General features: G+C 38.8%; 1 protein-coding gene across 7 annotated transcripts in view; it reads left to right on the top strand.

Annotated features, from left to right (window-relative positions):
• UTRN (utrophin) overlaps positions 1–16,897 on the top strand; it is a 413,274-nt gene that overhangs the window by 184,070 nt on the left and 212,307 nt on the right. For 6 of the 7 annotated variants that reach the window (XM_037392250.1, XM_037392248.1, XM_037392249.1 and 3 more), the window contains 4 exons: positions 61–178; positions 2,059–2,264; positions 3,204–3,358; positions 9,180–9,369. In XM_037392250.1, coding sequence (XP_037248147.1) covers positions 61–178; positions 2,059–2,264; positions 3,204–3,358; positions 9,180–9,369 — 669 coding nt within the window. Of the gene's footprint in view, positions 1–60; positions 179–2,058; positions 2,265–3,203; positions 3,359–9,179; positions 9,370–14,160; positions 14,393–16,897 lie in introns of those variants that run through there. The other variant, XM_037392255.1, reaches the window with a different exon arrangement.

Below are 16,897 nucleotides of genomic sequence, written 5' to 3'. Positions count from 1 at the left end.
TACACATGATGTTAACTAAATGATTTTTGGACTTAAAAATGATACTCTAATTCTCAACAGATAACAAAGGCAGATTTGGACCAGCGACATCCTCAGCTTGATTCTGTTTTTACATTGGCTCAGAATTTGAAAAATAAAACTTCCAGTTCAGACATAAGGACAGTGATCACAGAAAAATGTAAGTTTCTGCAGTCTGTGTTTGCAAATGCAACGCTCCCATGGCAGTAAAAAATCTTCGTATCTTTTTCTTAAAGTCTTGATTTTGAGCCTAGCTGAAGTTGCCTTCCTTGAAACTGAAAATTTAGCAGTTAAGTGGCTTTCAGTCTAACAGTCTAATGAAAATTCCTGGGACAAGAACTGTCACTTGTTTTCTTGACTGCCCATATTTTCAAGTATAAAGGTAGATGGTTTTGTTGGGATTTCAAAATATCTTTTGAAGAATTTGAGTTACATAATTTGAGTTACATGGTGGCTACAGACCCAGGGATGAGAATTTCTTATTTATTGATAAAAAGGAACATACTCTTTATCCAATATAATAACATGGTTTTTTTAATAAAACCCCATTATTATTTTCTGTTGAGTTACTGAAGCTTTCTTCGAAGTTCTATGACTTACGTGATGCCTAAAAAATAATCTGAAAGTTGCCTGTGGGTTGAAATTGGTGAATCTGTATTTCAGAGTGTTGAGTTTGTCCACTAGTAATACAGTAACTCTGACAAGTGCACTTGCTGCCACAGACCTGAGAGCTTTGTGAATCTAAACAATATTGTTGAATTCATTAAAGTTAAGAGATCTTTTCAAGCAGATCAAGCATAATGGCTTTATATAATTGTAAAACATTTTTTAAAAAAACAAGATTGCAAAGGGTAAAGTTCATTTAAGTGATTATAGCTCAAGCACAATCTTCGGCATTTTTACTTCATGGAAGATTGAAGTGACCTAAATATAAAGTGTGTTAGTTTTCTAATAAAATTGAATGCTTACTGGTAATATATATATATATATATATGATCTGTTACATACTGCCTACCTGTTGCTGCTTGGAATACATATTTGCTCAAGAAATCCAGCTTAGTATTTTTGTTTGGCTTGCTTTTTTTTTTTACACTTGCTTTTTTACTCTTTAGTTCTAGTTATATAATGTGTCCCTAATAACTGTCATGACAGGTAATAGGGAAACCTGGTCCTAATTCTGTAGACTGTCAAGTAATGTGCTTTTTTTTATGGTCTGCAAGCATTAAGGAAAAGGTATGATGCTATTAATTTATTTCCCAAGGCAGGCTTACTGCTTTCCCTGACACATTGTTTTTTGTCCTAGGCTCTGGTCATGTCTTTTTCAGCCTCTGTTTATTAAAGGTTAAAGCCTGTTTATTGATCATCTAATGTAACTCTAGTCATTGAGAGAGGAACAGTATACTTGAAGGAAATGCAGTGTGATCAATAGCTTCTCTGTTCTGCTGTGTAATCTACATAAGCCTATAGAAACCCCTGGTGGAATGAAAGTGCCAAAGTAGTTTGTTACTGGAGTGTTTCTACGTTGGCCAAATTTGTAGTGCAGGTGCCAGTAGACTGTCTTCAAACACATAGTGGTCTGGAAAGCTTAGGTCACTTTGTATAAACTATCCAGATCTAAACAGTATTTATTTATTTATTCATTATTTATACTGGTTTATGTTGCAGATGCATAAAGATGACTTGGTGGTATAGCAGTCACCCTAAAATTGTGCTCCTTGGAGCCCTGCTGCTGGCATATCTCTTCAGTGCAGCTGTGCCTCCCACATGTGTACTTAAAATGTAAAATAATGCCTTTGAAATATTCCAGAAGTAAAAATTGTCACCTGTATACTGATCCACTTAAGAGATAGCCAAACACTTGCATTTTTCATTTGCTTGTGTGAATGTGTAAACTACATGAGGAACTAAAATACTGAATATGGGAACTACTTTATTTGAGAATGAATTACGTTATTGCTTCGTGTTCTAAGAATTAAGTGGTAGTTATGGCTACTTGTTTGTTTCCCTTGGGTTTTTCATATTCTGTATTGTCCTCCATAGTGGAGAAGGTGAAGAACCAGTGGGACAACACCCAGCATGGTGTGGAGGTGCGACAGCAGCAGCTGAAGTACATGCTGACAGACAGCATGCAGTGGGATGAGCAGAGGCAAGAAATGGAGCGCCTCATGGAGCAGTGTGAGATCCGTCTGCATATGCTCCTGCAGGCCCCAAAAGAGATGCTCGCCAAACAGATTTCAGACAACAAAGTAAGACAATCTACAATTTTTTTTTTCTGTACCTGATTCCTCAGTCTATGTAATGCTACTGGATTCAACTGATGTGCAATATACAATTTAGTTGTAGGACTTACTTGGCAATTCCGTCTCTTTTTGGGCATGATATATTCTAAATTGTCTCTGTTTTTTAATATATCAGACTTGCTAAGAATCACTTTCTGAGAGGGAAACAGGGGGCATGTGTGCGTGTGTGTCCTTTTTAAGTGTAGTTGAATTGAGTACAGTGCAGCATCAAATAAATGGTACACAAAAAGCTCGAACCTCAGGCGAAGAAAAGTTTAATCATACAGCCACAGAATGTAGCATGTATTACTTCATAGGAACCTATTAACAGTATTTTAGTAAATCTAGAAATGGAACAAGTTGTTTAAAATTATCCTGAATTTGACTTCTGATGGGTGCTAGGTGTATTGAAGACTTCCCCATGCCCCCCCCCCCCCCCAAATTCCATGCAGTCTTCACTGCTTTTCATATTGCAGCAAACCTGCTGTGATAAATAAGTAAGGCTGATGTCCTTTGTCTTGGTGGCTGTCAGAAAAAGGGCAGGTTGTAGATGGCACAGGATGAGAACTAAAGAGGCAAATCAGCAATGAGGGGCTCTTATCAGTATCGTATTTAGAACAAGACTATACTAGAGTTTAAAAAAAAAAGTGTGTGTGTGTGTATATATATACACATATATTCATGAAGGGATAATGTAGGGGTGCAGCTGGGTATGGAAAGAAGCAAGGAGTGTGACTGTAAGAATTCCTTACTGATCCATAGCTATTTTAGTACAGTTTTGAGCTTTTCATTGTCTTTCTCTACATGAGCAGGGGAAAAAGGAGGGCTTTATAATATGTTAAAATGCATAATATTAAGCATAGTCTGATTTTTATTCTGATATCTCACTCTGGATTTACTTTTTAGTTGTTAGTACAGGATTTACATAGAGGTGACATCACGGTAGCTGCATTCAATGATCTTTCTAATAAACTTCTTCGAGAGTATCGTGATGATGATACAAGGAGGGTGAAGGAAACTACTGACCAAATGAACACTTGTTGGGTTAATCTGAACCAAAGGTAATTAAAAGGTTTCACTCTATATGTAAACTGTTTCTGTCTTAAACTTGTATCCTATGTATACATGTGAACTGAAGTCTCTGCTTTACTACAGTGTTCAGGGCTACTGTGCGTAATAAGTAAATTACAGTGAAGCTGTTTTGAGTTTTGATGATTGAAATTCCCACAGTTCATGGGAGGCTTCTGTATGACTTTCTGTTTATGTGGCATTTTGTTAAAGGGGAAAAAAAAAAGTACTTATGTTTGGTCTTCAGTTTGCCTGTGGCTGTTATTCTCTAAGCATCTTTGAACAGTTCCTCTCTTGTTCCTTAACGCTGGTATGCTTTACGTATTTTTGTAGTTTGTTGCTCTGTCTCCTTTTCATAAGGCTGTAAGTATTCGGCTTGGTCTTCCAGTGCATTAATTCATTATGGTCTTTCATCTAATGGAAGCTTTCCCTCAGTGGGGCTGTGCTTTGGGTTCTGGAGTGTGATGCTTCTAGCACTCCCATCTAGAAGATACTTGAGTTATAGGAACAAAGACTTGAAGCTTAGTTCTTTCTTGTCATCCTCTATAAGACATATTTGAAAATATATCTTAATGAAAATATGGTATTTCCCTATGCATAATATTTTTTTCCCTGCAAGGTAGTCTAATCTATGCAGAAATACTTTTTAGTATTTGATAGACCATTAAAATTTACAGTAGTGTCTGACTCAGTGCCAGCAGCTTAAATGGTGTGTTTGGTGGTTAGAGGGGCAGAAGAGAAAATTGATCCTGTGTATTTGGGAGTGGGGGAGATGACAAGCAACCAAAGTCTGTATGTGTGTGTGCATATATGTGCACGTAAAGGGCAACTGCTTTTGTAATGAGGTGTCAGTGAAGGAAATAAAAATCCTAGGTAATAAAGCCTCTGAAGCTGATGTTATGTCCTAGGGAGTGAGAGGAGGAGAACTTCAAAGAATCAGAGAATGTTTTGGGTTGGAAGGCACCTTTAAAAACCACCTGGTTCCACCCTCCCTGTCATGGGCTGGAACACTCTTACATTAGCCCCATCCAACTTCGCTTTGAGCAGTTCCAGGAATGGGTTGACTGCAACTTCTCTGGACAGTCTGTTCCAGTGCCTCATTACCCTCACAGTAAAGAATTTCTTCCCTTTATCTAATCTAAATCTACCCTCTTTCAGATTAAAACTGTTACTCCCCATCCTATCAGTCCCCTTCTAGTCTTTCTGTAGGCCCCTTTTAGCTGCTGGCAGGCTGCCGTAAGATGTCCCCGGAGCCTTCTCTTCTCCAGGCAGAACAACCCCAACTCTCCCAGCCTGTCTTCATAGCGGAGGTGCCCCAGCCCTCTGATCATCTTTGTGTCCCTCCTCTGGACTCGCTCCAACAGGTCCATGTGCTTCTTACGCTGGGGTCCCCAGAGCTGAATGCAGTACTGCAGGTGGGGTCTCACGAGGGCAGAGGAGGAGAATCGCCTCCCTCAACCTACTCATGTAGCCCAAGGTATGGTTGGCTTTCTGGGCTGCAAGTGCGTGCTGCTGGGTCATGTTGAACTTTTCATCCACTGACATCCCCAAGTCATCTTCCTCAGTGCTGCTTTCAAGAAGTAGGTAATGAAGGAAGCGGAGTAGGATGTCTTCTTATCCCTCTTTGGAGGAAAATGGTACTTCTGTCATTTTGTGCTTTTGATGCAGCAGCGTTTCTTGGTGATGTCCATTGAGAGATGAGTTACACCATAGGCAAAATTTTGTACGGTTCGTTCCATGTGATCATTTGAGAGAGAATAAAAATTTGGTGATCTTTAAATGTTTTGAGACAAAGGATTTTTCAAGTAGGTAAACCATTTCATAATTATTCTATGTGGTATGAACTTCTTTTCATGGTTCAGAAAACTTCCAGTAGACTGTGGGAAAGGCTTTGGTGTATGACAGAACTTCCTTGGCTTATTGCTTTTTCTGAACTAGGTCATAGTGATGAGGTTATCTCCTAAAATGGCCCTTCCTGACCATTCATTTGCATTAAGTTTAGGAACTGCAGCATTTTCACCATCAGATCGTACTTTCTTTCCTCAAACCAAACTAATAATTTTTCCAAAAAATACCACTAACTTCATCTGAATGTCATCATGACATCTGGCAATGAAGATGCAGTTAGAGGGTGAGGGGAAACAGCTCCCTGTTGGATTGGTAGTAGCAGTAGACTATAGCTCTGTAGTAGGCTCATTCACATTCAAACTCTGCGGTGTTTTGGCTAGAACCGGCATAAAATTGCCCAGCACTCAGAGCAGGTGACCAGAAAGAAGAGCTCCTGCCTGGAAGCCTCTAATTATTTTTGAATCTGCTTGAAGTCTGGAATAATAAGCAATTGCGTTGTGTTGTGTATAACTGAAACTCCTTGATTATCATTGAGGCGACTGTTTTTGCAGCGTGCAGCCTTAGGAAGATGACTCTCTGCTTTTGTTTTTTTAACTAGGGACAGAATGTAAAGGAGAACTCTGAGCCAGTGGGTAGGCAGAGTGTGGAGCTGCTCAACACAACCCCATGGAGCAGCAGAGCAGAATTAAAAGGGGAGAATGTGCAGTGAAAACACCTTTTCAAGGGAGTGAGGGTTTTTATACTTGCTTTAAATGCAATAACTAGAAATAGTTGTGAGTTTTGAGTGACTAGGCTTGCTTCATGTGGCAGATCTCAGGACATGCAGCGGTTGTATGTGGAGCACACACGTGGCCCTATGGCTTCTATAAGTGCAGATCTGTACTTAGAGCATAATGCTTTAAAATACCAGTTTGTTCCCGTGCTTGGAGGTTGTGCAAGGGGACCTTAGTAATATCACCTGGGAGATTCAGAGTCCTGACTAGCACAAGGACATTAACAGGAAGACTGTAGCCGTGGCATGTAAAGTTGAAGGAGCTTATTTTAAAACTCTTGGCATTAAGAGATTGAAACTCCCCAGCTTGACATTGTCAACTGCATACTTTGCCCACTGGCTATTTATGTTCTATTTTTATACTTTAGGGTGAAAGTGTAGTAATTCTGTGTGGTTTTTTGCTGCCTCAGTAATGGATTATAGTTGTCTGTACTGTCTTGGTGTTATTTTCTGACTTTGTTTTGATCACATTTGTATGCATTACACATTTTTTAGTTTAAATCTGAAAAAATAATTGGGTGGAACAGGAACATGAAACAGTATCATGAAGACTTATTAGAGTTACTATTTTTTTTTTCTGACGTGCCTTTGCTAATAGAATCTGCTTAGACCTACTCCGCTTTCACTGTGTTAAGTGAAGTTAGCTGGATTTGTAAAGGATTCTCTAGGTTCTCCTTGTATTTAATTCTTCCATCCTAGAAGGACCCTCTGTCTCTTGAGGCTGTTTTAATTGTAGTAGAATACTTTGAAAATCTGAGTTGTCTTTTTATAGGATGGGATACTTATTAATTTTCATTTCCTTTCAGTAAAGGCCACAAATGTGAAGTATTTGTTCTGTAAAAGTGTTGCTTGCTACTGCTATACGGGTCCTCTTTAAAAGCATCCGTGTAATCTCAGAACATTAGTTGTAAATCTGTTAATTTATGCTACTGGAATACATATTTAGTAAAAGGATTGAATTTCAGCTTAAATTCAAATATCTTGACAGCAGTGGGACTGTAATAGGATTTCATTCTTTACTTTCAATGAAGCAGAAAGTTTGAGAAATTAAAACTTTAGGCTGAAGGCAACATTTTTCAATGAATGTTATTAGCTACAAAGTTCAAGTTGCCTCAATTCCCATCTAGTACATCAGTACTTAGACTTAGAGATCTAGGTCACTTAGTGTTTCATCCTTTGGGGCTTTTCTTTTTCTTTGGAGGTCACCTTTATTACCAGTGTGTTCTTCCTGTTGTCACTCCTGTTCTTCCACCTTTGGCCTTAACCCCCTGCTAGGGAAGAAGATCCCCGCAGAGGGAAGGGGCTTTGAAGTCAGAGCTCGTAACTGCTTTTATTTTACATTTTTCTTGCCGTTCCTTGGTGTGCTCTAATTCTTGAGCTGGTGCTTGTTATCTTCTCTAGGCAATATCTATCAAACCATTTGTAATCCCTGTCATGCTATTTATTATTTTTTCTTGAGTGGGTGAAGTGTTCCAGAGCTTCAAGTGAGAAGAAAGAATGAAGGCTTCCTGCCCTGCTAGTTATTTACCACTAGCCAAACCTCAGACAAGCATGAAGTCAGAAATAATTCATACGGTCTTATTTTGGATAAACAATTATTAACAAGTGACGTAAGACCTAAGCTCTTGAAGTGGAGGTCACAACACTATCTTTTTGCAAGTAGTCTTTATAAAATTCAGTTGGTTATGCTAATACTTAGGAAAGTAATTCTGGTAGATTTGGGGTTGCATGAGATTTTTCTTGCTGCCCTTGAAGGAAAACAGCTTTTTCTTGCATCTGTCTTCTCTGATGTGATAGTAAACCAGAATGCCTGCTTTGAAACATCATCGTTAACGGTACTGAAGAACTGCAACCTCTTTTTCAAAAAGAATATTTTAACTACTTTTGAAATTTATGATTCTAATCTAAATTCCCTAATATTGCTGAGTAGTGCTGTTGCCACTGGCAAGGAGGAAAGAAAGCCTAAGCAGAACAGGAGGAGGTAGAAGACACAGAAATTTGGGCCTGTCTGGAGAAACTTGTTCAATTCATGTGAAAATATCAAATGCTTCATAATTTCAAATACTTGAAATTAAATATCACTTTACACCTGAAGTCTTCCAATATCATTAATGCTTGATGTGACAATAAAATTGAACTTCCTACTTATTTAGCAGCAGCATTCTGGACAGTAGCTCTGTTACGGATTTCTATACAGTGTACTAGTGTGGGACAGCTTGTTTCTTTCTTTTGTCCTGATTTTGGGAAAAAGAATACTGGAGAATAACATCTTCAAATGGATGAAATTTAGCTTGTTGTGCTCTATTTAACATTGTTAATCAGAGCTTTTAAAATCGTTGACTATAACAATTTGCCATCTAAGTTTCATTTTAATGACAAGGCAGTAGTTCTATTATGCAGAATTATAATGTGATCTTCTTTTTTTTCCTAGGAAATATTTTGAAGTTGCTTACCAACAATATAATCTAAAAGTTTTAAATGAGTTCCTTACATTTTTAAAAATCTTCTTACAAACAAAAAAATTTGTGTTTGTACCAACTAGAGATCTTTTGGATTGATTGGAAAATTTGAGCTATATTCTTCTGGTCTTTTCTTTTTTCCTTCTTTTTTTTTTAATGTAAGCATGTTGAGCATGGCTTGACTGTTATGATGGCAGTGTATTATTCTGTTTGTCTGAGTGACAATGTCAAAAGTCTTGTTTTTTAGCTGAGAGAACTACATATTTGACTTTGCATCCCTCAATACTTAACTCTTACAGATTAAGGGAAATGTTACTGCTCACTGTAAAAGAGAAAAAAATACCCCAAACTCTCAGTGCTTCTACTCTGTATGATTTTAGTCAATAAGAAGTACTCAGGCTTTTCGCTTATGGGAATAACACTTCTACCATTTGGGACAGCATAAGTCCATGATGGCAATACTCAAAAAGAAAAAAACAAGTTTTTAATTAAGAACTTAGTTTCTTCAACATGACTCTTTAGAAAGGGCTGTGACATATATAACCGGTTCAGAAGACCTGTTCTATAGATATAACCACCAGAGAAACAGTGATAAAAACAATGATAAACCAAGCTGTGACAGATATATAATTTCTTAGTAGGGATAACTTCCAGCTTTTCCTTTAGTAGTTTCATTATGATGTATGTAATGCTGTATGTTATGAGGGTATATTCTGACATTTGGCTTGTTTTCAGAGCTGTTGATAGGCAGAATTTCTTGGAGACTGAGCTGAAGACAGTACAGACCTCACACAAGGATCTGGAGAGCTTTCTCAAGTGGCTTCAAGAGGCAGAGACAACAGTTAATGTTCTAGCAGATGCATCCCAGCGTGAGAACACTGCTCAGGACAGTGCCTGCGTACGGGAACTCAGAAAGCAGATGCAGGTAAGAAACTAAATAATACTGCTGCGGTTCATGTTTTTTCTCAATGGCAAATATAAAAGAAGGTGATCTGCTAGAGTGAGGAAACCTGCAGCCTATTGGAAGGTGTTTCAAAAACAGTGTTTTAGAAGTCAGGTGTGTGAAGGAAGCAGATTTTTCTTCCTAAGGTTTGAACTACATATCTTGTGGACATCTGTGGCATTGAGGGCTCTTAAATGTCCTTGGAGGGTGACTGTATTCAGCAAGCATATTAAACCTTGGAGGGTGACTGTATTCAGGAAGTGTGTACTTTTTTAAACTCAGTCATATTGTGCGATTGTCCAGCCAACCAATGTAATCTACTTCCTTCCAAGTAAGGACCTCCTGGGCTGCACTGTTTCCTATCCCTGTCTGCCACCTTCCTCATGCTTTTCCAGCAATCTAAGAGGTTGTCATGCTTGGATCACTCTTCTCCCTCTCCTGCTGCCCAGCAGCTCCCCAGCTGGCCTTCCTTCCTGGACAGGCCACAGGCTGGAAACCTGAGATATAACTGAGAAGACTAACTGACACCATTTACAGTCTTTTTTTAATACATAGACACCCTTGCTTCTCTCAAATCTAGAAGGGAGATCCCTTCTCCCTGTCTAAGAAGCATGGCCTAGCTGAATATCACATGGTCTGGCTGTTCCTGCCTTTGTACACACTATAGATCTCCTTTGGGGAGGTAGGAGGGAGAGAGAGAAACGGGGTTTAGCCTCCATTAAGGGTACAGTGTATTGAGGGAAAACAGGAGGAAAGGGTGTGGAGACCTGATAGCTCTTTTAAAAAATACTGTCTTTGAGTCTGTGGTAGCAAGAGGTTGAATATCACTGGCTAAAAGGATTTTGTGTTTCTATAATACATGAAATTCTTTCGTACTGTTTATCTGATGTGAACGCTGTTCATGTGTCTTCTTTCTCCTGAATGTTTCAATATATATTTTTCTTCAATTAAATTGTGTCAGTTAGCACAGTTATTTTGATATGCACAGAACTGGGCAGCTTAGATCAGTTATTAAATCCTGCACTCTGGGTTTGGAATAATGTCATCTGTGGTCGAAGTTCATGGGTTTTGAACAGCTTATAATGAAAAGTGCTATTTTTGGTAGTGCTGTTAACCTGAACATATCTACATTGAATTTAAATGAAAAAAGACTTGAAAGTATCTGATTGCAAGCTGCTCACTGTGATCATGAGGAAGACAGCAATGTATTGTGGAAGCTTGTGTCTGTTGTCGCTCACCAATGTTTACATGATTCTGGTCAGTCAAGTAACTCATCTGTGGAGATGTGACTCTGAAATGCTGAGACTAGCCTGGAACTGCAACACCTAGAAGTGTAATATACTTTCTATGGCAGTCCCCCCCCCAGTCAAGTAGTGTAGTGGAGATGGAAGAGCTAAATCAGGGCCACAGGCAGCTAACAACATGAGGCAGTGCTGTGTGTAGACTTATTTCTGCATTACCTTGCATTCCATGTAGTCATTCACACCAAGATAAAGCTGTTATTTCATAATTTGCTTGTTGGCTCTACACAGCTGCGAAGCACCTTGGCAATGGAAGACTGTTTTCCCTCCTTCATTGTGCTACAGTCTGGTTAAAATTGCCGGGGTTGTGCTGTGTGAGGGGAGAAACTGCTGTGCAGACTGCCTGCTGTGTGGAGAAGGTCTATGATTGGCTCTGACCATGCCCATTGTCCTGGCTTGAGCTTATCCAGCATCCTGTTACCTGATATTCTCAATCTTTTCTGTGACTGTATGCTTCTACACACTGTGCATATGAAGCATAATCACTGAACTTGCCCATGACTTTACATAATATCGTGAGCTTTTTCAGCTACCAAAGGAAGTTGAGTATGTCAAAGACTGTCATAGCATAATGGCTTCCAAAATGTACTTTGTTCCCTGCCGTCTTTCAGCCTTGCTTTAACTATAACTGGAGACGTTCATATCATGACACTGGCAAACCCTCCAAAAATCGTCACATCTGTTTTCAGATATTTGTTGAAATGAACTTTCGAAAACAAAATGAAGCTCTAACCTGTTGCTGTACCTTAAAAAAAATCAAGCCCACTTCCTTGCAAGTTTTTAAGCTTAATATCTGATTAAACAAAGATCACTTCTTGTTCTTTCCATGTTGAGTGGTATAAAATAACAATGTTTTTCTTTGTGCTTCGTTGAATATGCGAAGAAGTATTTCTTCTGAAGGGTTTTAAGAACGCAGAACTTGTGACTTTCTCCAGTCTGAAGATACCTCTGTCCCCAAGGCTTGTGCATTGAGTAAAGCTTTACTATGAGTTTAAGGTGTGATAAATTCTAGATGAAATGTGCGGTACGTAGACAAAACCTGATGATTTTTTTTCTGTTATGTCATGCATTTTCAAAATAGGATCCTCAGTTAAACTGGCATCTGTGTCTGTGTGCATGGGAGGATTATCCTCCATTACACTTTTGGGCTAACTTGCTTGGCTGCAGCTGAAGCTGCGCTACAGTAGAATCAGTGATCTGGGCACCACTGAAGCCTTGTTTTGCCTTCTGTTGTGACATCTGACACTAGCAACAGCACTGTAATGCAAACTTTAAGCACAATATATAATTTATTTTTGAAAAGGAGGAAATTCAATCATATATCAGTCTTTTTAATTCATTCTCTCAGTGTCTGTTGCAGAAGACTTTCTTTTCAGGTTGGTGCTGAAACACTCCAGTCTGTGTTGCAAAATGTTTAGCAGCCACCCAAAAGAGGTTAAAAACTAATTTGAAGCAAGATGCAGAAAATGAGCTAGGAAATAGTAAGAAGTAGCGCCAGCTCAATGTGTGTTAAGTTCTGTGCCTACAGATGCAAAGATGTTCAGAATAATTTAAAAGTTTGTTTTATTGTAAATTAAAATTATTATGACCAGCGGTGGGCTGTTTTTTTGTCTCACTCTTTGATTTAAACTTGTATATTGGCTGGGCAGGAAAAAAGCAGAATTGAAATGAGGTGGCTGTACCCTACACAGAAGAAGTTTGAGCTGTTGCACAGTCATTTCTGAATGCCTCAGTGTTTTCTGACTTGGCTGCTTCATAGGTTTCGTCAAAAGATGTTGGGAACAGCACGTCAGCTAATGGTGGTAGGGTAGAGCTGGTAGATTAAAGGAACGGACCTCTGGTGGGAGCAGAGTAGATAGAAGCCAGGAGCAATGGAGTGCAGGGGAATGGTTCAAATGAGTGGTAAAGATGAGGAAAGAAGGTGAATTTAGCAAGGTGGAGAACACAGGTGGTAAGATTTCTATATACTGGGTGGAATGAAGGTTCTGTTTCCTCAAAACGATGTTGTCATTGGTGCTGGACAGATCAGGAGCAAAACAGTTCGGGTAAAAGCAGTTTACCTGGGAACTGGTAGAAACATTGATTCAGTTCGAAAACCAAGGATGAAAAGGTTGTGTTAGCTGAATTGGATGGCAGGAGTTTTAAAATATCCTGTATGGAGAACCTGTACCTGGCACTCACCCCTTCAGATGGAAAGTGCCTGAGAACAGGCAGAGCAGTGTATAATGCGCTGGCGTCTAAGCTATGTATTATCTAGGATTGTGTGAACTTGTCTTGCTGCCAGTAGTTGGTGACTCCATACCGTGCTGATTGGTGTGCTTGAAAAGGGTATGTACCAGTTCACGTGGCAATATGCACGTTAGATAATACGATTAGTTGTAATAGTGTCTACCTCCTACTGTGATAATGTCCTCCCCGAACCTTCCCCACAGCAACCCCTCTAATACAGGTTTTAGTTGATTCATTGTAGCGCACCTTTGGAAGTAGTAAGAAATAGCTTGTCTCTGGTTATGCTGCAGTATCGCCACACCTAGGGGTATGTTGGCTACATTGCATTGGGAGTGCCTTGCTGGTGGCAAAACACTTCCATGTTCTTGGACATCCTGCTACCATCCTTAGATGGCTTAAATAATTCTGCTTTGTCATGGGAAAAACATCAAAATGACGTTAGCTTTTTGGATTCAAGGATGGCTAGGAAAAGGGGTGATGGTGCAACTGTGTGCTTTTAATTTGTCAAAATCCTATTCTTTCTTGTCCTAATAAGTCATTCAGGAAAAGATTTTAATTGGAAACGACTCCTGAAAAACATTCCTACTTTCTGGCACAAGTGAGATCCTTTGAGATTCCTTTGAGCTTTAAGAGAGTTTTCATAGCAGAGAGGTTTACCCCCTGCAGTTTTTCCTTTTGTATTGGGTAATCTAGTTTTGAGAAGCGCCTCTGTGATTTATTAGCCTTTAACGTATGGCTGATATAATTAGGGCAGGTATCCCTCTGCTCCTCTCTCAAGATTTATAACACGGTCTGTTAATTCACTCACTCTACAGCTCTGCCAGAGCTGCGTTCAGTCTGAGGATGAGAGCATCCTTTCTCAGAGTGAGGGAGCAAATGCTCAGCCTGCCGATAGAAAGCAGCTACTAGGGGAGAACAACTGTTGTGATACACTGGAGCCGTCTTCCTGAAGGAATTCCTTTTTTGTTCCTGCAGCTTTCGTGCTTAAATTAATAACCTTCCTTGCTATTTAGTGCACTCCTGAATGGTGGCAGACGCTCGGCTGCTCAACAACTTCATTTACCCTCTGCACAAGCAGAGCTGAGCAGTACCGGTTAGAAGAATCTGTGAAGGCTGTTTGTGTTTTGTTGTTTTTTTGTGTTTTGGGGTTTTTTGCATTTGTTTTGTGGGGTTATTTTGAGAGAGAAACTTATGCTATATCAACCTCCTTTGCTTTTGAAACATATAAAGCCCGTGGCTAGCAAAAGCAGTCCTGGAAGAGAGCATGCTCAGAAAGCTGGCAAATCATTGTCCACTGACCGGGAGGAAATGATAGTTGCTCTTCATTTATAATGCAAATTCTGAGGTGTCTTCAGAAGCGTGGCAAACTTAAAATGATGGCTGTGGTGAGAACGTCTCTGCAGAAAGTTGTGGTGCTGTTGCATCGTTTACAGAGGATGGCAGTTTCTTCTCCCCGTTACCAGAAGCTTTGTAAGGTAAGAAATGTAAGCCCTAAATCTTGAGTGTCTAATGCTAACTCTGTTGTCTTTCTGAGATGAGAAGAAAGTAAGAATGAGCTGTGTGTCAGAAGTATCTAGGCTATCTAGCATTTTTATTTTTTTTTTTAATCCTGCCATGCTTTTATGTGTTTTTGTTCAATAATGCAATACAACCCCCCCCCTGTGTTGTCAATGATACATTTTTTTTTTTTTTTTTTAAAAAAGATGTGCTCTCAACCTGGCATTTAAGTGTCTGGAAGGAAACTGTTAATGTTCTATGATCTTTTTTAAAATACTGCCACATCTTTTTTAAAGGAGTTGGTTAATTCTTGGTAAATGCAGTACTTCAACTCCTGGGTACCCATTATGTAGAGTAACTGCATTCTTCCATGCCCAGTGTTTTTGCGTTTGAGCTTTATGAAACTTTCATTTAGGCATGAGTTCAGCGGACTTACACAGCCATGAAATTTTGCCTTCAATTGCCTGTATTTATAGAGAGTTCTTTCAGAGTTAAAAAATAAGGAATGGTTGGAGGAAAAGCATGTTTTCGTAGGCTACCACTCTTACTGGTATTTTTGCTGTTAGTGTTTTGGTGGCTGACTATTTTTGCTTCCACTGAGACTGTTTACTTTTTTTTTTGTTTTGTGCACAGGTTCAGTAGTTCAGAACTTTAATTCTGTGGTAATGATCAAAGCTACCTAGTAAAAATAATTTTTTAACTAGGTTGATCACTCAGCAGATTAAAACAACAACAACAACAATTTCAAACTGGTCTGTAAAGTCTAGGAGTTAATACTGCTGTGGTGTCGGTGCCTGTGTGGAACGGTCATACTGCGGTGTATTATTGAGCTTTCATATAAGGATCCTGCTTTGTAACTTCAGAAAAATAGAAAATTGGAGAGGTCTTCAGCTGTATACTGACAGAACTATATAGAAATTCTGTTTAGTTGCCTTTGAACTTGTTTTTTTATCCTTGCTCCCTGTGATACTTCAAAACTGCCTGTGTTTTTGGTGCCTGAGTTTTGCATACAAAGTGTGTGAAAACCAAAGTGCATGACTATGTCTTATTCTGACAGTGAAGGAAAGCCACTGTAACTCTTCCTACTTGCTGCAATCTGAAATGTGTTTTCTGTTATGAGAAATACAAAAATGACATCAAGTAAAAGAGATCCCACCTCTACAGTAGAGTTTGGAAGTAAGAAAAGGGTATAATGCAGTATCTGGTTCATAATAGTGAAGCTTGTGGAGGAAGTTCTGGCATATGGGGAAAATCACATCGTTTTCAGGTAATTGTTTCAGTGTGTTTCTGTTTACAAAGCTGAACAAGCGGTGTATCTTCATTATGAAGTGATAGACAGTAATACAAGCTGTTTTTACAAACATGCCTCAGTTATTCCTGTTTTTATCAATTCTATCATTAAACAGGCCTGATTGCTTTTGTGAATAAGCAAGTCTTTTTTCATTAATGTAAAGACATGATTTTTAATTCTTTTTTCATAAGTGCTAGGAAATTAAAAGTGCTTTAAAACCTATTTAGTCACATTTTTGTGTATAAGCTTGTTTGCAACGTTTGTCAAGCAAGAACTGCTTAGTGACTCTTGCAGTAATAATTATTTGCTAATTAGCCTGAAAGCCTGGTAAAGGATTGGATACTTAATTTGTTGAGTTTAAATCTACCCAAGGGGTAGTAAAAAAAAAAATCTTCTCAAAGGCTGTTACTAAATTATGTTTTCTGATTGAGAACCTCTGCAGTGATAGCCTTGGGAATTTTTCTGTGGTTTAAAATTACACAGTGTATGTTTTTCTGTTCGTTAAAATGTCATGCAGCTTAGCTCTTTCAGGTATCTGTGGTTAGTTTACTGGAAGCAGAATTAGCGGTCTGCCTGTAGAGTTAAATCAGGCACTGATTGAGGGGAAAAAAGGAATGGTTTACAGTCCCAGTCACTTCCAGCAGGTGTCAATGTAAGGCAATGATATATGAGAGTCTGGTGATGGAAATGTTAATACGTAGATGAGAAAATGGTATGGAAATTACACCTTAAAAGCAGCACTGACTGTCAGGAAGGATTTCTTGTAGTGCTCTGTATACTTCTGTCTTCGGAATTTCACAAGTTCGTATGTGTCTTGCGAACTTTGCGGATACACTAATATAGTTCAGTTCTGCTGAAGAGAAGTCATTTACTAAAGAGTATATGAATTATTGCATCGTGTACAGGGGAGTTGCTTCATGAGCTATCATCTAAATGTTTCATGTGAGGTGTCCTCTGAAGCATAACTGAGTGCCAGTGAAATAAACATTAAAAAAAGTGCCAATTAAATATTTAAGGCAAATTCTTGAAGTTAAGAGTTTGTTTTTAAAACGCACTGTTTACTAAAGAGTAAACAAGAATTTATTATTGAGCTGTACTGGGGAAAGTAGTAATTTTTTCTCTTATTAGCAGCTTCGTATAATAGTAGCGCTCCATGTTCAGTCTTCATTTTGCAAATTTCTTAAAAGCAGAA

Source organism: Falco rusticolus, chromosome 6 (assembly GCF_015220075.1).
Source record: "Falco rusticolus isolate bFalRus1 chromosome 6, bFalRus1.pri, whole genome shotgun sequence".
Taxonomy (NCBI): Eukaryota; Metazoa; Chordata; class Aves; order Falconiformes; family Falconidae; genus Falco; species Falco rusticolus.
Note: the sequence above shows the minus strand (reverse complement) of the source record. Positions and strands in the feature narration are given on the sequence as shown.